Consider the following 19140-nt stretch of genomic DNA (forward strand, 5'->3'; position numbering starts at 1 on the left):
TAACTAACCACTTCAAATAGATGCTAATTCTCCTCAAATTTTTTTTGTTCCTATTTTCTAAATTAAAATGGATTATTGCCTCTTCAAGCTATGTGCTAGATCATTCATATTTCAATTACCATTATTCTTTTACTATCGCAAACAATGACAATATAACTAGTTTGCAATCTCTACACATACTTGTTCACATTCTTATTATCGAGAAACTCTATTATCTAATTTATTTTCTACTTTTATTTATACTTATATTAAATGTTGTTTTATTTCTAACATTATCTTTAATTGCATTTATTGAATGAACCTATAATTTATTCCATTTCAATATTTGATTTAATATACTATATCATTACATATTTTCATTTTAAATAAATAAATGATCCTAATATCAGTTATATACCAATTTTGTCTAAAATATTCCAAATAAATTGAACAAATATAGTGAAAGATCCTATTTACTATTAAAAAACATCCAAAAACAAACAATCTAACTTAGAACAAATTATAACTTTTAGATAAAAATCTATAATAAAAAACACAACATCAAACATAATTCCAAAAATATCTCCCTTGATCCCTTAAAATGATTGGTATATAGATCCCATTAAAATCTTTCATTTCATTTAATAATAATTTAAAATAACCGACATCTCACCTTCGGACACTATTATGGCGATCCTACGCTTTAGGGTTCTGTAATTTCGATGAGTCCATTAGTAATAAGTTCATGTGGATTCGGCAAATGGGAGTACAAATTACAATCACACATTTGTCTCGCATCTTTCCTTTTCGAAGGTCCAAAAATCAATCCACCCACCATCTGTAGACCTCTTAAACCCATCGTCACAAAGTTTACATCTACATATTCCTAAATCATATTTACTATTAAACAAAGTCAGTGTGTCAAAAATGGTGGCTCTCTGTATTTACCCAACTCTTTCTTTTGAAAATTACAAGTGCGCATTGCTCACCGTGGAATTAATGTTCAGATTGGTCAATCAACAATAACTGAATCCTTCATGTGAAAAACCGTTGTGTCTACTACAGTTTACAGGTAACTATTTTTCTGCAAGCCTTGTTCACCTTTGTGGAAGTACGTTGGGAAAATGCTATCTTGGGGTTTGCTATTGGCGACATTATTTTAGTTGCCGCTGAAAACATTTTGGGCATTATTTTATCTTAACAGTAGGGATGTCCCGTATTAGAACCCTTTAGTTACTTCTTGAAACAGAATGTCTGAAAATCTTGGCTTTTATCACTCATATAGCTTTTGTTTATGTGTTTACCAGTTCTAGCTTCACTGCACGTTGATGTCGCCTTTCTCCTCGTTCTCTCTGTTTTTCGTTTTTTCCTCCTATTTCATTGTTTATTACAGGCGAACTATTTAGGGTCACTTAGAGAGAATGTGTCTAAGGTACAATCTCAATAACATTTTCCTAGTTTTCAAATTTTGTGCGCCTGATAAAACAAATTCTGAGTATTTAATGCAGCATTGAAAATTAATCTCTTTGTACACATTTTTTTTGCCCTTGGATGTTGTTCTACTAAAGATTACCAACAGCGGAGGTTTAAATTTTTGGCTGGGTAACTGCTTGATTCTCATGTGCTTCTATGAGTCATTACTAAAATAATGTTTGTTTTGGTTTCTCTTTGATGAAATGAAATTTGGCAGCCAGTATGTTTATTTCTAAGAAAGTACAATGTATCAATTTGAAAGAGGTCAGAATGTTGGGATGGTGTGTAGGAGGACGAGAAGAGAAAGTACAGGGCTTTTGTTGAGAAGAAATTTCTTTACGTTTTCTGTTAGTTGTGTAAAAAATGGCCTCTGGGATCCAGTCTTCAGCAGTTCTTGTGCCTTCGGGCATTGTTTATCCCAAAAGTAGATATAATAACTATTGTTTTAGGCTACAAGGATGCTGTGTCTCTACAACTGCAAGAAGCTGCCATTCAGTTGATTCATTATCATCATTGACCTTGCGTCTACCGACAAGGTCAATTGCTGGGGCCGTTGCTTCTTCTCAGTCACAATGGAGTAACAGCACAGAGCCAAGTAGAGTCATATCTGGTTTATGTCTTGACAGTCATATTGTGAATGGACATTTTGGTTTACGCAGGGAGAGCATGGGAGAATGCCGAAGGTTTCTATCTGGACATCTTAAGCTGGTCTCTTATAACAATGATGCAGGATATTTCCTAAGATCCTCAAAAAGTAAGCGTTGTGTAAAATCAATCTGGGCATCGCTTGCTTCTTCCAGTAGACAGGATCCATTCTTGGATTTGCATCCTGAAGTTTCGATTCTTAGGGGGGATGGACGAAATATGATTGGCCCCTCAAAGAAACAGAATGCAAATAATGTGCCGTTTCCATTGGAGGATTCTTCTCCACCTGTCAATAATAATGCTGCCAAAATCAAGGTGATAGGAGTTGGTGGGGGTGGCTCTAATGCTGTGAATAGGATGATTGAGAGTGAACTGAAGGGTGTGGAGTTTTGGATTGTCAATACTGATGTACAGGCCTTGAGAATGTCACCCGTGTATTCTGATAATCGTTTGCAGATTGGAAAAGAACTGACAAGAGGTCTTGGTGCAGGGGGAAACCCCGAGATTGGAATGAATGCTGCCAAAGAGAGTCAGAGTGCAGTTGAGGAAGCTGTTTCCGAGGCAGATATGGTCTTCGTGACGGTAAGCCTGGAACTTCTATCTTACCTTCTCACTAAGTGATTATCATCATTGGAAAGACTTAAAAAGTGAAATAATTTTTCTGCAGGAATCAAAGGAATGCATCTGGCTAATGAGTTTAAAATTTGAGGGAATGAAAACCTTAGTATTTTAGGTATTGCATTAAATCAGTAATTCTGTCTAGTTGAAGACTTATTGAGATTTTAGCATTTATTTTTTTATTTTTTCATCAATGTTTACTAATGTAACTTTCTTCAAGTTCTTAATTTTACGCCCATGAATTTAAATGTTTTAGTGCAAGTCATTTTTTCCCTTCAAAAGTTCAAAAAATAAAATGGATTGAGAAGACCAATGAAATAATATCTTCTATTTTATGACATATGCTAATTTATGGAATGAGGTTGCATCGCTTTAGAAATTAATGATATTATAAAACCAACTACACACGTTGAAAGACACAAAACACAATGAATAGTTATAGTATCAAATAAGTCCAAGCCTATTGAAGATCAAGGGGAATATGACAGCATAATTTGCTCGCTTATCATTGTTTAAATTAGAGATGGTGCATATAAAACATGATATATGGCTTATACAGAACTCCCATGCAGCTACTTCTTCAGTGATCAGTATCATATAGGTAAACTTACAGGTCATATTTGTTGTTGCCTTCAGCTCAACTGTGCATGGCGATACATCATATACAGTTCCCCCTCATAAGTGAATAAATGACCAACTTGATTTACATTTTAGATATTATAGCCCATGCTTTTAGTGGGGCTTCAACAGCATCTGTCCAAGTTTATAGTGATGCTACGAATTAGATAAAATGTTTTATGAATGGATTGAACACTGATTATGAAGAGTTCAATGAATTGTGATATTCATATTATAATGGCTTTCCTTTCAGCCTGTGATCTTTATGCATCAAGACTTTACTTCGCTTGACTGGACCATTTTTGACTTTGCCTCACCAAAGAATAATTGTCAATGTGAATGAAGGTTATAAGAAGTATATGCATAACAAGAGGCTCTTATTTGAATATGCATGACATCAACACCTATGTATGAATGGAAGATCAATTTTTGTCTATATTTTTATGCATATGCTTACAGTTTTTGATGATCATTCATATGTCCCTATGTTCATACGTCCCTATGTTTAACATCAGTTTAGAGCCATAGATGTTGTTAGGGATATGCAAATTAGGCATAAATATAAGGCGAAGAATATGTACAGTTCCATAATTAGCCATTGGTTAGTGATTTGCAATGTTTGTTTTGATTATATGAATCTGTAAAAGATACAACTGTCAATAAGGCATTTAACATGCAATTAACTTGACACATAATTTTGAAAGTGGGGTTTCAGGACTTCCAAACTTCATATATGCACGTCTCATCATTTTTACCCATAAGTTGACTGTAGGTAAGAATGATATCATCATTGTAGGATTATATAGAATGTGTAAAGACTTATTGTTTATTTATGCCTTATCATTCGACATTACTGTTAGAAAGATTGAAAAATTTGATTCATTTGGGAAGTCAAAACAATTTGAAGATCCAGTATTTCAAAAGTTATAATAGGAATTAAAAAAATTCAGATCTAATTGGGCAAATCTAGCTTGTCCAAAATCTGGATCCAGTTCGCTTTGAACCAAATCTGGTGTATTTGGTATCTGTGTTGTCAGTGATGGCCATAACACCAATTTCACCATCTAAACATTGATTTTTTTGGCCAGCAAAGTTTTCAAAATTGATGGTAGAGAACAGCGCAGATTGGAGGTAAATGCATAAGTTTCTCCCTTTAGGATTTTTTTGGCCAGCAAAGTTGTCAAAATTGATGGTACAGAAGCACTTGCCAGAGCAGATTGGAGGTGAATGCATAAGTTCCTCCTGTTACAATTTTCACATTATAAGAATTTTGTATACCTGGGATCTGTTATGAGAAGGAATGCTTTCTGCTCATCAAAATATTGTAGTCAACGCCAATAGGATGACGACATTCTTTGGAGCCTAACTAGATCTAGATTTCTGTCTTTGATGGTCCTCAGAGTTAATGCCAATTTTAATACTTCCATTTAACAACTTATAGCCAACACGAATAGGATGATTATTCTTAGGAGCCTTACTAGGCGTAGAATTTTGTCATTGATGGTCCTCATTGCCAATGTCAATGTCAATACTTCCATTCCATTGTCTCTCAAGTTTCTTAATCAAGTGTTTATGTTTGCATATTGTATTTAACTGGAATCTCCTATATTTAGTGTGATCCTGCTGTAATAACCTTGAATGGGCACAATTATGAGTCATGGGCAAAAGCGATCATCACACAATGTAAATGGATTTCTCGCTTGCCTCATCTTTATGGACTCTCTGTAATGTCCCTGATATGGAGCCAAGGAATTAATGAGTGAATTATTAAAACATTAGCCCAAAAAGCTAAAACTGAGTTACAAAATATTTAATTATTCATTATGGCTTAAATTCCTATCTTTTAGTCATTGATGGGACCACTTAAAGTTTTGCAACACATTTTACTAGGCGATATATTTGTGAAAGGACATTTCAAAATAATTAATGGTAATCTTAGTGCCTAAGTAAGTTGCCTAAAATCAAGGATTTTATGAGGGGACAGCTTTTTGAGAAAGAGGATAATTTATAAGGAGTTGGATGGGAGAAAAGTATTCATGCCAAGTTTATGATTTTTTTGTTATCTCCTCCCTACGATTTGTATGTCTAGTATGGGATGAAACCCCTGTAGCAGCAGCTGTTCTGGATGCAACCCCATCACAAAATATTGATTAATGATTATTCTATCAGCATAACAAGTGGAGAAACAGTAGCAGCAAGCCATGAAATATAGCTGGTTTGAAAGCAGTAGAGGGTTTTTGGAAGCAATCTGCAAGTACACAAAGCTTATCTGATCTGGACCCTTACGCCAATCTCTGGTACTGTAATTGCAAAATTAATAACGGAATCACAGCCTGCAAAGATGAATATACATGCAGCCACCGCCTCTTAACAACAGACGATTCTTGAAGCTCAACAATTCAGGTTTTATGAGCACACTGATCTTGTATGCTTTTTGTTACAACTCTAAATTCGGTGATCAGAAATAGATGGTGATTTCTATCAAAGCATTTCTTGTAGTCTAATGTAAGCAAGTTCAATTTGAATAAAGGGAAACTGAAAGATATTTGCATAATGTTCGAATATTCCTATTATTTTGTGTGTTTGAATCAGATTGTTATAATTCCATGAAAAATCTTATATTTCTCCGAAGGACTGCTAGTTAAGATATTTCACTCGCCCGTGAGCCAGCAATAGAGTGGTATCAAGGACTTTGGGAACTTAAGAATGATCATATCCGAATATTGATTATCTAAGAAAGTTACAAAAAGTCACTTCTTGAAAAATATGCTGTTTTTATTTGATTATATGAAAAATGTTATGCGGCCCTTTGAATTTTTTTGCTGTTTTGCCATCAATGCGAAAGGGGGAGATTGCTGAGAGCATGGTTGAGATGTCGACATTATTGTTATTGATGTCAAGACCCTTGTATTGGTTATATGCTGAGTCACAAGGTTTGAATTTGAATTTGAATTCGTTGATCATAAAATTCATGTGAAATTTGGCAAGGGTAAAAACTTGGAAATAAAGGACATTAAATCTAAGTTATATATATTTATGTTTTTTTAAGTATTAGTAATGTATCCACAAAATTGTCAAAATAGTTTAACATTGCTAAAGAATTTAACTAAATAACTCAATATCATTTTAAAATAAAAATAATATTATATTAAATAACAGTATTATATTAAATATCATAAAATTCGGATGAAGTTCGGAAGACTGAAAATTCGCTGAAATTCGAATATCATGGATGAAATTCAACGTATCCTGTGACTTGGGTTATATCTCTGTACTTGTTGATTTTCAGCTGGTTATGCTTCAGTATTATACATTTTAGATCTAATCCTATGTGATATTTTTGATAATGGACTGCGTGGATCAATGTCTCAATTCTGGTTATGATAATATATTCTTTTGGTATATCTGTAGTATTTGGTGAATATAATTGGCTGCTGTGTTTCAGAATGCTTCTGAGTATCCGTGCTACCTGGACATTCTTGCAGTATATTAGAACTTGTTGGTATTATAGTTGTACTCAATGTTTGAACAGGTTCCATTTTGCTCTATCCATCAGTTTCTTTAGAATTTTTGTACATCAAGAGATGATCTCAGTTGCAACATTCCCATCGACCCCAAAACATGCTTAGCTTTCGGTGTTCACAGTATGACCTATTCTGTAGGTCCAGTGCTAGTGTGTTAAACTACATTGCAATATCTTCTGTGTCTTAATCCAACATGTTTTGTTGCTAGGCTGACATGTGTATATGTTTCACCGGATATGTAAATATATAGAACACCTATTTCAGGTTTGAAGATATGAGAGTGAGAGTATGCTGAAGGTGGTATGATGTCAAAATTATTGTGAGTGAATAGTTGGTGGTGAAGTGTGTGAGCAGAAATAAGTAGTGCGAAGATTGTGGAATCAGAGAGAAGGTTTGCATTCAGTTTTTCAAAAGGATAAAGAAGTACTAGCAGAAGATCTTTAACCAAAATTCCTGCAATCAATAGTTGTTGTGCTTTTAGCTGGAACTGTATTCATGCATATATAGATACAACTTCATCAAGTTACATTTTGTCTGTAAGACCTTTTCATTTAATAGATCTTTTGTATCAGGGCAATTAGCCTAACTGATAGTGAGCCTACGTGCATTGAGCCCTTGTGAACATCACCTTAACTGTTGTCACCTTAATTGATGTTTATATTCATGAAAATTAGTTTCTCCATGGTTTTTCCCATCTTGGGTTTTCACATTATATCTGAGGTGTTATGGTGTTTACTGCTTTTGCCCTTTCAAGTTTATACTAGTTTATGTACTAGAATGTTTAAGTTTGTACCACTTTATCAAAGTTTGCAAAAACTATTTTGGAATAACTGATTCATTGCCTCCCTCAGTTTTTCGGCATGTTCAACAATCCTAGAAATGATTCCAAGTTGAGGAATTTTGACAATGGAGAAAAGATATTATTGAAGCTGAAGACTTTGCAAAACATTAAGACTTTACATAAAGAGGCAAGAGAGCATATTAATAAGATGAAGTCATGGTTCATCTGCAAAAAGAGAGTCTTCCAATAGGAACATACAATAAGTTGAAGATATTTGGATCTTGCAAAATTGTGAAGAAGCATGATTTTGAAAATGCATATGAGATAGAGTTGCCAATGTGGACTTAACATTTCACTTGTCTTTAATATTTCAGACTTGACAGAGTATTAAGAAAGCATAATTACAGATGAAATAGTGGAAGCTTAGTGGAATATTTCAACACCTACTTCAAATAAGGAGATAGAAAACTTCTTGGATAGTCATGGGTTGGAGCATAAGAATCACGAAATGTGAAGAGTACTTGATCAAATGGAAAGGAAGAGCTGTCGAAAATTGTAACATCCACTCTATTCGGGTCTTAATTAACAACTAACATATCAAAGAAATACAGTTATTACTTCATTTTCATAGGAAGACAGTTATATCAGTTATGTTCATGTGAATGAGATTTAACAGTTACAATTACTTAAACGGAAAACTCATAACTAACATCTGAAAACACCATCAATAAATTTACTATGGAAATTAAAATCTACATACCATGAAATTTGAATTCTAAAATCAATGTAGAGATGCTTCTACAATCACCTACACTAGTCCACAAATTTCACTTAGTATAAATTGACGATTACCATCAAATACCACTATATCAAAATCAAATGACAATTACCATCAAATACCACTATATCGTTTAGGGCATCACATACTACTCTATGAATTAGGGCATCGGTTACCATTGGATCATTTTGGGCATCAGATACCACTGTATCATTTGGGGCTTTAGATACCACTGTATTATTTAGGGCTTAAGATACCACTGTATCATTTAGGGCATCGATTACCATTGGATCATTTAGGGCATCAGATACCAATTGTATCATTCCTTTCCTTCTGATTTGCTCAACTGTGGCAATAACATAAGATTAGAAAATATGCTCATAATCATTATTCTTATAAATGAAGACTAAAATAACAATCCATCAAATAAATCTATCTCTCGCGAATAAATATATTCCACATTTAGTTAGAAGATCAACCGATCTAACTGGTTGCCAATTATATTGATAAGAGTTGCTTTCATTTAAAGAAATAACTGTAACGATGATACAACTCAATTAATCTTACCTTCTACTTGAATATACATCCTAAAAATAAATATCTGTTTTTGACAAATGTTTGAATGCATAGCTTATCTTTATTTGATGCAGATACAACTTGTGGAGAGGGAAAACATTGTCACGTGCTTAACCACTCAACCTCGGACCATGACTTATCCCACACAATCTCTATTGAGAAAGGCCCTCCGTACCCGGAATAGACATGGAACACCTTGTCATCCACTAAGCATTCTGGTATCTAATCACACCACTTGACTCGACAATAGGAGAATACAATAAACATGATCATGCATGAGCTATTAAATGATATTATTGTAGATTTAATGTATCATATCTGACTTTTATTTCTACGTCTTGCAGACTCCGCCTCACCTCTTTACCTTTTCCAAGGCTATACAGCCGATGAATCCTAGGTGCTTAGATCTCAGAGCAATCGACTCTATCTGTTGATGCTAAATAGAATCATGAATATTAAAATATATATATTCCAGCTTATCACAATCTGTGATTCGGAGAATGTGTTCTTGAGATTATAGAAAATATCATTTGAATTCCAATGGCATATTAAATCATTATTTCATAACATGTTTACTTGGCTTTTTATTTGCCGTAGACAACTTCTATTAAACAAGATAATTTACAACATGTCATAAGCTGTAGCTTACAACTATATAAATCGTAATGCTGTAGCAAATTTGGTAGGAATTACATTGCAATGTTTGGTTTTAGGTTAATCACATGACCTAATATGTTTTGTAGGACGAATGGAGTTTTGCTGAAAGTTCAACAACCAGCCTTGAACGCCAATTTCTAGTATAAATGTTGCTCACGATTTGTGGTTGATAACATGGAGAAGTCGAGTGCTTGAAACATATGGAAGTCTGGTGCATGAAAAAATAAATATCAGACACTTGGAAAGATATAAAAGTCGGGTGTTTGGATCGTGCAAAATGATTTTGTATCTACTCTTTTTCGGTTTTCCTTAAGGCGTAACCACAATATATATCAATCCTCAACAAAGGATGCATACGACAGACTGTAATACAACAACACTGTTATGAAATGAAAAAGATCTTCAAATGGACTTACAGAAAATCAATTGATTTTTAGTAGAGTATTGGTTGAGGGAGGAAGTCGGAATGGGCAAGGAAAACGCCAAAAAAAATAAAGGAAATAAAAAATGTGGTTTCTTGTATATTTTGTCTCTCTCGACTCATGATAGAAAAAAGATTAAAAAACTCTCTGTCTTCTGTAACATAAAGAATATCTTGGCTCTTTGAACGCCAATTAAAAATGCCAAGTGTTCAATTGGTTTTTAAAAGAAAAAGAAAGAATAAAGGTTGGAAGAAGATTTGAAGATTAAAAATTCAAAATATTATAGTTTATATCTATCTACGTACGCGTAGATATATTTGTGAGGTGGCATCATTATATTATGGTGTCACTTTATATTTATCTCTATGTGTACGTACATAGGTATATAATAAAATAATATTGTGAAAGATCATTCAAAATCCTTTGAGGTATGTATTATATTTTAATTAATTTATTTTATGTTTTAAATTGTTTATTTAATAACTCATGCGGTTTCATTGATTATATTGTGATGTTCAAGTCGTTAGGTCTACGATTCATACCCATTTGCGCAATAATGGTGATACTCCTGTGCCCAATTCTTTTCTGACAGTGCTTCCACCCCTTCGACGTGCTTCCTACAAGGAAATTTTTCGCAATTAAATCATATTACCGTAACAAGTTATTTGATCATAAGTAATCATAATGGCTAACCGCCTTTTTAATTCCATGAATTCATGATAAATAAACTAGCATGTTATCTTCACATGAAATTGTAAGGACTAACCATCTTACCATTTCGTAGGATTATAACATATTTAACTGTCAATTGACTTCATGTGAACCTCAACGGCTATATTTTAAATTAGGTCAAAAATTGGGATGTAACAAAAATTCATCATGGCTATTAAACGAAGAGTTTAATCTCCTTGGTTTTCCTTCGAACCCCTGAAATGTGATAATGTCACTTTTCAAATTACCTTGATTGTCTGATGTAGGAGCATCTAGTGTGTAAGAGCGATCTTGCAATCACTCAAAAATATTGTCTATTTTTACTAAGGGCTATTTTGGCTAGGTTACTACTTTTGACAATTCTACTACTTTTAGGAAGTTTTCATATGTGCATACTGGAATCTAAAAACTGGTCTCAAGGTAGAATGGGAAAATATAGTGACTAGAAAAATAATCATGTCAATACCCCATATAGTGCGGTAGGAGATATTCATTTTTTTTCTATAAAAACTTCAAATGCATTTTTGAAGGCCTTAGAAGCCTCAAATTCATTTGAACGGTCAAATTTTATAGATTTGTCGAATAGAGGGTGTAGATTTCTTTACAAGCTTTTTGACGATGCATGATAATCTATGTTACCCCAAGTTTCTAGGATAGGGGGGGCATGGATACGGGTTTTTGGGATTTTTTTGTTTTGGTTGAAGTAGGGGACGACTACACACACACACACACACACACACACACACATCTGAATTTTCAAATATATTCATCAATTTCACATTCATCACAATAACATAGTTTAAAATTATCAAGTCTATTCCTCAATAATCATAGAGCATAGAAGTTAGCATCTAATCGAATCATCATAGAAAATAGCATCAAATCGAATACCAATAGCAAGTCATCAAAAAAGCATCATAGATTCATATCACAAGGCTGCAATTTTCAAGTTTCAAGTTTCAACAAAATGGAAACATTGAAAAGTTAAAGACATAAACTTTAAACTTTTAAAGTATCAACTATAGTCTATCTATGACTATATAATTGTTCCATCAATGTATCAACTATCAATGATCATATAATGTTAAGATAAAACACTCCAAGTCTCAAACATTAAAGTCAAAATGAAAGCAAAGATAATATGATAGTTGTCCTTGATCATCCATATCAACATCACTGTCACTATCACTATCACTATCATCCTAATTTGATACATAATTTGATATGTAAACAAACTTATAAAGTTAATAACTCATATTTTATAATTGATTTAAAGCTTGACTTCCAAGTGCGGGACCCACGAATGGGTAAAGAATAGTTTGTTAAATTTTTTTTTGAGATTAATATCTTTTTTGAGTTGGAAACTTTTAGTAGTGCCCAAGACGAAGATAAAACAACAATGCAAACCCTAGGACAAATAGGAAACACCAGTACAATCCCCCAAATGATTAGGAAAAGGCATTGTCGTCCCCAGGTTAGACAATGCTATTCGAGAACTTGTTGACTGTTTCCTAAGTTTTTGGGACATGTTTCCGATTTTCCTGTTTGGGCGGGGACGACTAGGAAACGTCCCTTGTCATCTCCCCGTTCTTGTTTCTGATACTTGGGGCTCAGGGCCTGAAACGTGTCCCTAGGTAATGCAGATGATAATTGAAAATCCAATGATTGGATAAAAAGATACGGGTTTCAGAAGTTGTGTTGCTTAGTTGGAGAAACAAATTCTTTAAATACCCCACTTAGTACCAAAAGTCATGTTGGGCATATTCTCAGCATATTCTAATATGAATTACAATAACATTTTGTACATTTTATGGCAAACATGGGGGAGTGAATTTTCTTCTAGGCCAGGGGATTGGTCCAAAAGATGGTAGCTTGGATGGTTGAGCTAGAGGCTTTTCATTAGGAAAAGACAGTGAAATGGGATAGGGACAAATGGGGGTTCCCATCAGTACTATTTGTATTGACAGAGATCCTCTCATCCTGAAGTTAATGGGACAGGTTAATGGTTCTGTGCAAGTCATTGGGATTGGAGGCTTGACTCTAAAAAAAGGTGCACAAATTGAGAATGGTCAAACATCTGGCACAAGGAATATTAATTTGTTAAAACAAGGAGCGGATCTTGGTAAGTGGTCGTTGCTTTTTGGCATCAAACTGTAATGTCCCCTCTTAGTTCAACATGGCATTGATCATGGATTTGCCTATTCCAGACTCTCGTAGGCAAATGGTGTGGAAAGAGAGTCAATTCTGCGGATCAGATAGTCATATCTTGCTCTTGAAGAAGTGTTAAGAGGTTATATTTTATCATTATGTGATATTGGGGCCCACATGTTATAATTTTAATTTGAGTTGCACTTTTTATTTTATAAAATTACTTTATTATAAAAAAGTGCATTATAATGAGAAATTATAAAGGATTTTTCTAGAAGTTCTAGCAACTTCTTAGAAAAGTGAATAAATAGAGGGTTGGGCCTCTCATTTGGACATGCTTGGATTGGAGAACTCTTCTACTTCTTCATTGTGAAGACATTTGTGGACTTTGGATCTGCAAATTATTCGATCTTTGGGAACGAATCACTCCCTTGGATTGGCGACTTTGAGGGTGTGAAATATCACCTGAATTGTTGCATAATTGGAGTTGGTATTCAGTCATCTCATTGGAGCTTATTGAGAATTCGTTGTTAGGGTTTGTTTTTGGTTGGAATAAGGATTTCAGATTTGCCCTATCATTGGAGAAGCATTTGACAAGAGTTTGAAGACAGAATAAGTGCATTTTCAGAATTGGCAAAGCAGGGTTCGGAACCACATAATTGCTCATATCTCCTCAAACCCTTGGAGTTATTTTTTATGGTTTTACAGGGTTACTACCTAACCCTAGGCGCCCATTTTCCTTGCATTTGGGGGTCCCAAAACCCTAATATTATTTTATTTCAGCAGCCGTACAGGTACGGCCTAGTACGGCCCTGCTAGTTTGGGCAGCAGCAGCAAATTAAGGACAGTTTGGGGGTGCGGTTGGAGGTCTTCATCAACGATCTGCAGCAAAACGTGGTGTTCTTCCATAGTTCTTCAAACCAGGTTCTTGCATTCTGAAATATATGTCAATTTTTGGGTAAATTTGCTGTCATACAATCATTGTAATAATCAGTCCAGAATTGGTAATAAAAATAATTTCAGAATTTATTGCATTGTAATTGAAATATAGTTCAATGGCTTTATATATATTGTAATTCTGTGATTATATTCTGAAAGTATCAAATCTGAAATTACCATATTCTGAATATTGTTACTGTTACATGCCAAGTGTTTGACAAAATTCCTAAGTTCAGTTTGAGGGTTTCTGTGGCCTTTATAGAGAGGGTCATTACAGTGGTATCAGAGCTATAAGTCCTGCCATCCTGTGGAGGTCTTATAGGGAATTTGGAACAGCTGGATAGGAGGGAAAGTGTTTGACGAAATGTCAAAACACTAAAATCAGAGCATGTGACAAAGGCCTTATAATTTTCGCAATACCAAAGCAAGACAAGATAGGATTTCTGACCTGCAGAGCGAACAGTCTAGCTCATCTATCCAGGTGGACATAGAATCCAGTCATACAGACACAGGGGAGGTATTTTTTGATCAAGACTACGACTACAATATGGATAGAGGCGGGAATGTCGGTCCAGATCCGCAAGAGGAAAGATTTTTACAGTTATTAGACACCCTGGCACAGGGACAGCGATTAGCCGAACAAAGAGCACAAGAACAGAATCAGAGAATGGAGCTTATGATGCAGATGATGGCTCGACAAATGGGGTTGAACGCTAACATAGGTGGAGGAAATAATCAGAATGGGAATAATCAGGATGAGAGACATAATGGAGGCGAACAAATTGGGAACAATTTCGGTCATGCCCCCCAGCAAGCTCGGATAGTAAGTTCGAGGCCTATGATTCCTACGTTCCTTCCTAGAGCTCCAGAGCAGCTAGTACCAGAACCCCAGATCACTGACATACAGGATCAGCTGAGGAGAGATTGGGAAGCAGGAGGACCAGATTTTACAGCTGCAATCACCTTTAGAGAGTATATGGATGTGCGGATGAAGCATATGCCCCGTGGACAAGACAGGACTCAGAACTATGAGCTACGAAAGAAAGTAGGAAAACTACAGTTACCATATTATGATGGCTCGGGGAAGTCTACAGCAAGAGCTTGGGTTCAAAAGCTTGACACATACTTTCAATTGAATCCTATGTCTGAGGAAGAAGCTATTAAGTATGCAGCAATTCACCTGGATGGGTTAGCACACGAATGGTGGCATCATGGTATGATCACTATGGGTCATGCACACATTACCTCATATGTGGAGTTTACGGAGAGACTGATTGAACGTTTTGATAAGAAAGATCCAGAACTCCATTTCAAGGAATTAGCCCAGCTTAAACAGTGGGGCTCATTGGAAACATACATTTCAGAGTTTCAGAAACTTGCAGTGTTAGTAATAGATGTATCTGAACGAAGGCTATTGGTTTTATTTATGGATGGGTTAGTTGATCCGTTGAGAGGGTGGATTAAAGCTCTCAACCCTTCCACTTTGCAGGAAGCCATTAAGAAAGCTCGTGACATGGATTCCTCTTCAGCTTCTAAAAATAAATTTCAGGCAAAGAGTTTCCCTTCAGGAAAAGATAAGGACAGGAAACCCTTTCATAGAGAGGCACAGCTACCTAAGGAAGAAAGTAAGAGGCTGGACAAGGAGACACTTAATGATTTGCGTAGGAAGAAGCTATGCTTCTATTGCAAAGGCCCGTATGAGTACGGCCATGACTGTCCTATGAGGCCAAAAAGGGAAGGCCAACCGGGCAATGTGGGCTTATTACGAAGGCTCAGATTCAGATGGTTCAGAACATCATGATGAGGATCCTGATGAAGCAGAGGGAGAGCAGGAGATAGACAGTGCAGGGCAAAGGCAAGAAACAGAGCTACATTTACAGGAAGCACGGCTGTCTAGTATCCAGAGAGAGGGATCTTTCAGACTTCGGGGAGTCTTGGCTGGACAGAAGGTTATTACATTGTTGGACACAGGTGCCACGCATAATTTCATTGATGCATGATTTGTAGAGAAGCGTGGACTCATTACTGAGGAGTTCGAAGGACTAAGAGTCAAGGTAGCTGATGGATACACTCTTCGTTGTGACAGGATGGTACGAGACTTACCTTTGCGCTTGAACAACTATGAGTTTAAGGCGGATTATCATGTTGTCAACATGGGTGACATGGACATAGTACTTGGGATGCAGTGGCTACATTCATTGAAGGTGGTTACCCTGAGATTAGAGGATATGGAGATACAATTTGAAATAAATGGTAGGATTCATGTGCTAAAGGCTATCCGTAATGGAGACATCAGGACTATCTCATTTAGGCGGCTGGAGAGATTAACTAGGCATAATGATATAGAGTGGGCAGCAGTTTGTACTTTGATACCTACACAGGAGGAGCAACATAAGGTGGAATATCATCCTGATATTCAGAAGTTGAGGATTAAGTACGAAAAGGTATTCAGTGAGATTCCACCAGGCAGGCCACCGGACAGAGGTATTGAGCATATTATTGAACTGGAGGAAGGTGCTAAACCTATCATGATCACACCATATCGACATCCAAAGCAACTCAAGGATGAGATTGAAAGGACCATTGAGGAGTTGCTAGCTATGGGGCACATCCGACCTAGTAAGTCACCTTTTGCATCCTTTGTTGTTTTGGTAAAAAAGAAGGATGGAACGCTACGGATGTGTATTGATTACAGTGCATTAAATAAGAGAACCATTAAGAACAGGTATCCTATTCCTCGCATTGATGAGTTGATAGATGAATTGCATGGGGCCTGTTATTTCACGAAAATTGATTTGAGATCAGGTTATCACCAGATCAGAGTCCGTGAACAGGATATTGAGAAAACTGCTTTCAGATGTCATTGTGGGCACTTTGAGTTTGTAGTCATGCCTTTCGGCCTGACCAATGCACCTGCCACTTTCCAGTCCACTATGAACAGAGTTTTCCACCATCAGTTGAGGAAATTCGTGCTGGTGTTTTTTGATGATATTTTGATCTATAGCCGATCATGGCAGGAGCATCTAGAGCATTTGGAGACGGTGTTGAGCATTCTACAGAAGGAGTCCTTGTATGCAAAGGAGTCCAAATGTGACTTAGGGATGACCGAGCTGTTATATTTAGGACACATCATTAGTGCAGAGGGAGTGCGGATGGATCCTGAAAAGATTCACGCTATTGTTGATTGGCCTCCACCAGAGAACCTTACACAGTTGAGGGGGTTCCTTGGTTTATGTGGTTTTTACCGCAGGTTTGTCAGTGGCTACTCACGACATGCAGCTCCCATGACAGATTTACTGAAAAAAGGGGAATTTGTGTGGACTCAGAAGGCACAGGACTGTTTTATGAGATTTAAGGAGATAATGACTACGTGCCCAGTTCTAGCATTACCTGATTTCACGAAGCCATTTGAGCTTCAATGTGATGCATCTGGAGAGGGAGTAGGTGCTGTACTTATGCAGAATAAGCACCCCATAGCTTATGAGAGTAGGAAGCTCAGAGGCCTTGAGCGTTCATTCAGTATATATGATAAGGAGATGTTGGCCATCATGCATGCTTTGGCCAAATTCAGACAATATCTTGTGGGTAGTAAGTTTTGTATTAAAACTGATCATAACAGTCTGAGGCATTTCTTGGGACAGCAGGACCTGAATGATCGCCAACAAAAGTGGGTAAGTAAGTTGCAGGCATATGATTTTGACATCTCATATGTCAAGGGAACTCAGAATGTTGTTGCAAATGCTCTATCTCGAAGGCCACACCTCACTCTTATGGTTCAGATATCAGAGGATTGGCGACACTTGATTATAGCAGAGTATGCCAGGGATACATGGGCCTCCGATATAGTAGAGGGAACAGTGATTGATACCAGATACACACTTGTGGATGATTTGATCATTTACAAGAACAGGATTTACCTGGTCCCAGGATCAAAGGTTAAGCAACTGATTATGAGAGCACTTCACGACTCACCGACAGCAGGCCATCCCGGGTACTTCAAGACTTACAAGTCAGTTCGAGAGCGGTTCACTTGGAAAGGGTTGAAAGCTGATGTTTTGCAGTATGTTCGAGAGTGTCTTGTTTGCCAGCAAAACAAACAAGAACACAGCTATCCGGCAGGGCTCCTACAGCCACTTCCGATTCCCAACAGGAAGTGGGAATGCATCTCCATGGACTTTATCACAGGTTTGCCCAAGGTACAAGGACGAGATTGTATTTATGTGGTGGTAGATAGATTAACGAAATATGCTCATTTATTTCCTATCACCACTACACATTCAGCAGCTCAGGTGGCAGAGGTTTTCTTTCGGGAGATTTTCAGATTGCACGGCTTGCCTCAGAACATTGTGAGTGATAGGGATAGCCGTTTCATGAGTCACTTTTGGCAGGAGGTATTCCGGTTATGTGGCATGGAGCTTACACCCAGCACTAGCTATCACCCACAAACCGATGGTCAGACAGAAATTGTGAACAAATGGGTGGAAGGGTATTTAAGGAATTATGTGGTAGCTCAGCAGCGAGCTTGGGTCAGATGGATATATCTCTGCAAGTATTGTTACAATACTACATATCATATGACTATACAGATGACACCCTTTATGGCACTTTACGGTTATGAAGCACCTAGTTTCCTGGATTTATTGTTGAGCGACAGCCGGGTACCCAGTGCAGGTGAATTATTACAGGAGAGTAAGGATATAGTTGCTACCCTCAAAGACAATATTGCAAGAGCTCAGAACCAGCAGAAGCAGTATGCAGACCAGAAGAGAACTGAGCGTAGTTTTGAGGTAGATGATATGGTTTACCTCATGTTGCAGCCATACAGGCAATCTACTCTTAAGAAGAGTGGGGCAGAGAAACTTAAGCCACGCTATTATGGACCATTCAGGATTATCAGGCGAGTTGGTGAAGTGGCTTATGAGTTGGAGCTTCCCGCAGACAGCAGAGTGCACAATGTGTTTCATGTGTCACGCCTCAAGAAGGCGTTGGGTCAGAATGTGGTGCCTTCTGCAGTATTACCTCCTTTAGACGATGAGGGAAAATTGATTTTAGTACCAGAATCCATCCTGGAGGGCCGAGAAAAGCAGCTTCGTAGAAGGGTGATCAGAGAATACTTGGTTAAGTGGAAAGATTTACCTGTTGAGGATGCTACTTGGGAGGGCGAGGCTATTTTGCAGCACCCGGCGTTGAGATTGCTTGAGGCCAAGCAATTTCAGGAGGGGCGGACTGTAATGTCCCCTCTTTAGTTCGACATGGCATTGATCATGGATT

General features: G+C 36.8%; 1 protein-coding gene across 3 annotated transcripts in view; it reads left to right on the top strand.

Annotated features, from left to right (window-relative positions):
* The first annotated feature begins 622 nt into the window (after nt 1–622).
* LOC149531899 (cell division protein FtsZ homolog 2-1, chloroplastic-like) overlaps nt 623–19140 on the top strand; it is a 111848-nt gene continuing 93330 nt past the window's right edge. The window contains exons 1-2 of one of the 3 annotated variants that reach the window (XM_089811554.1): nt 623–1051; nt 1670–2679. In XM_089811554.1, the coding sequence (XP_089667680.1) occupies nt 1816–2679 (864 nt within the window). In that variant the 5' untranslated portion in view covers nt 623–1051; nt 1670–1815. The remainder of the gene's footprint in view (nt 1052–1669; nt 2680–19140) is intronic. The other 2 variants (XM_089811555.1, XM_089811556.1) reach the window with 2 other exon arrangements.

This window comes from Cupressus sempervirens, chromosome 11 (genome assembly GCF_028749045.1).
Source record: "Cupressus sempervirens isolate cs-2001-9-10 chromosome 11, ASM2874904v1, whole genome shotgun sequence".
NCBI classification, from domain to species: Eukaryota; Viridiplantae; Streptophyta; class Pinopsida; order Cupressales; family Cupressaceae; genus Cupressus; species Cupressus sempervirens.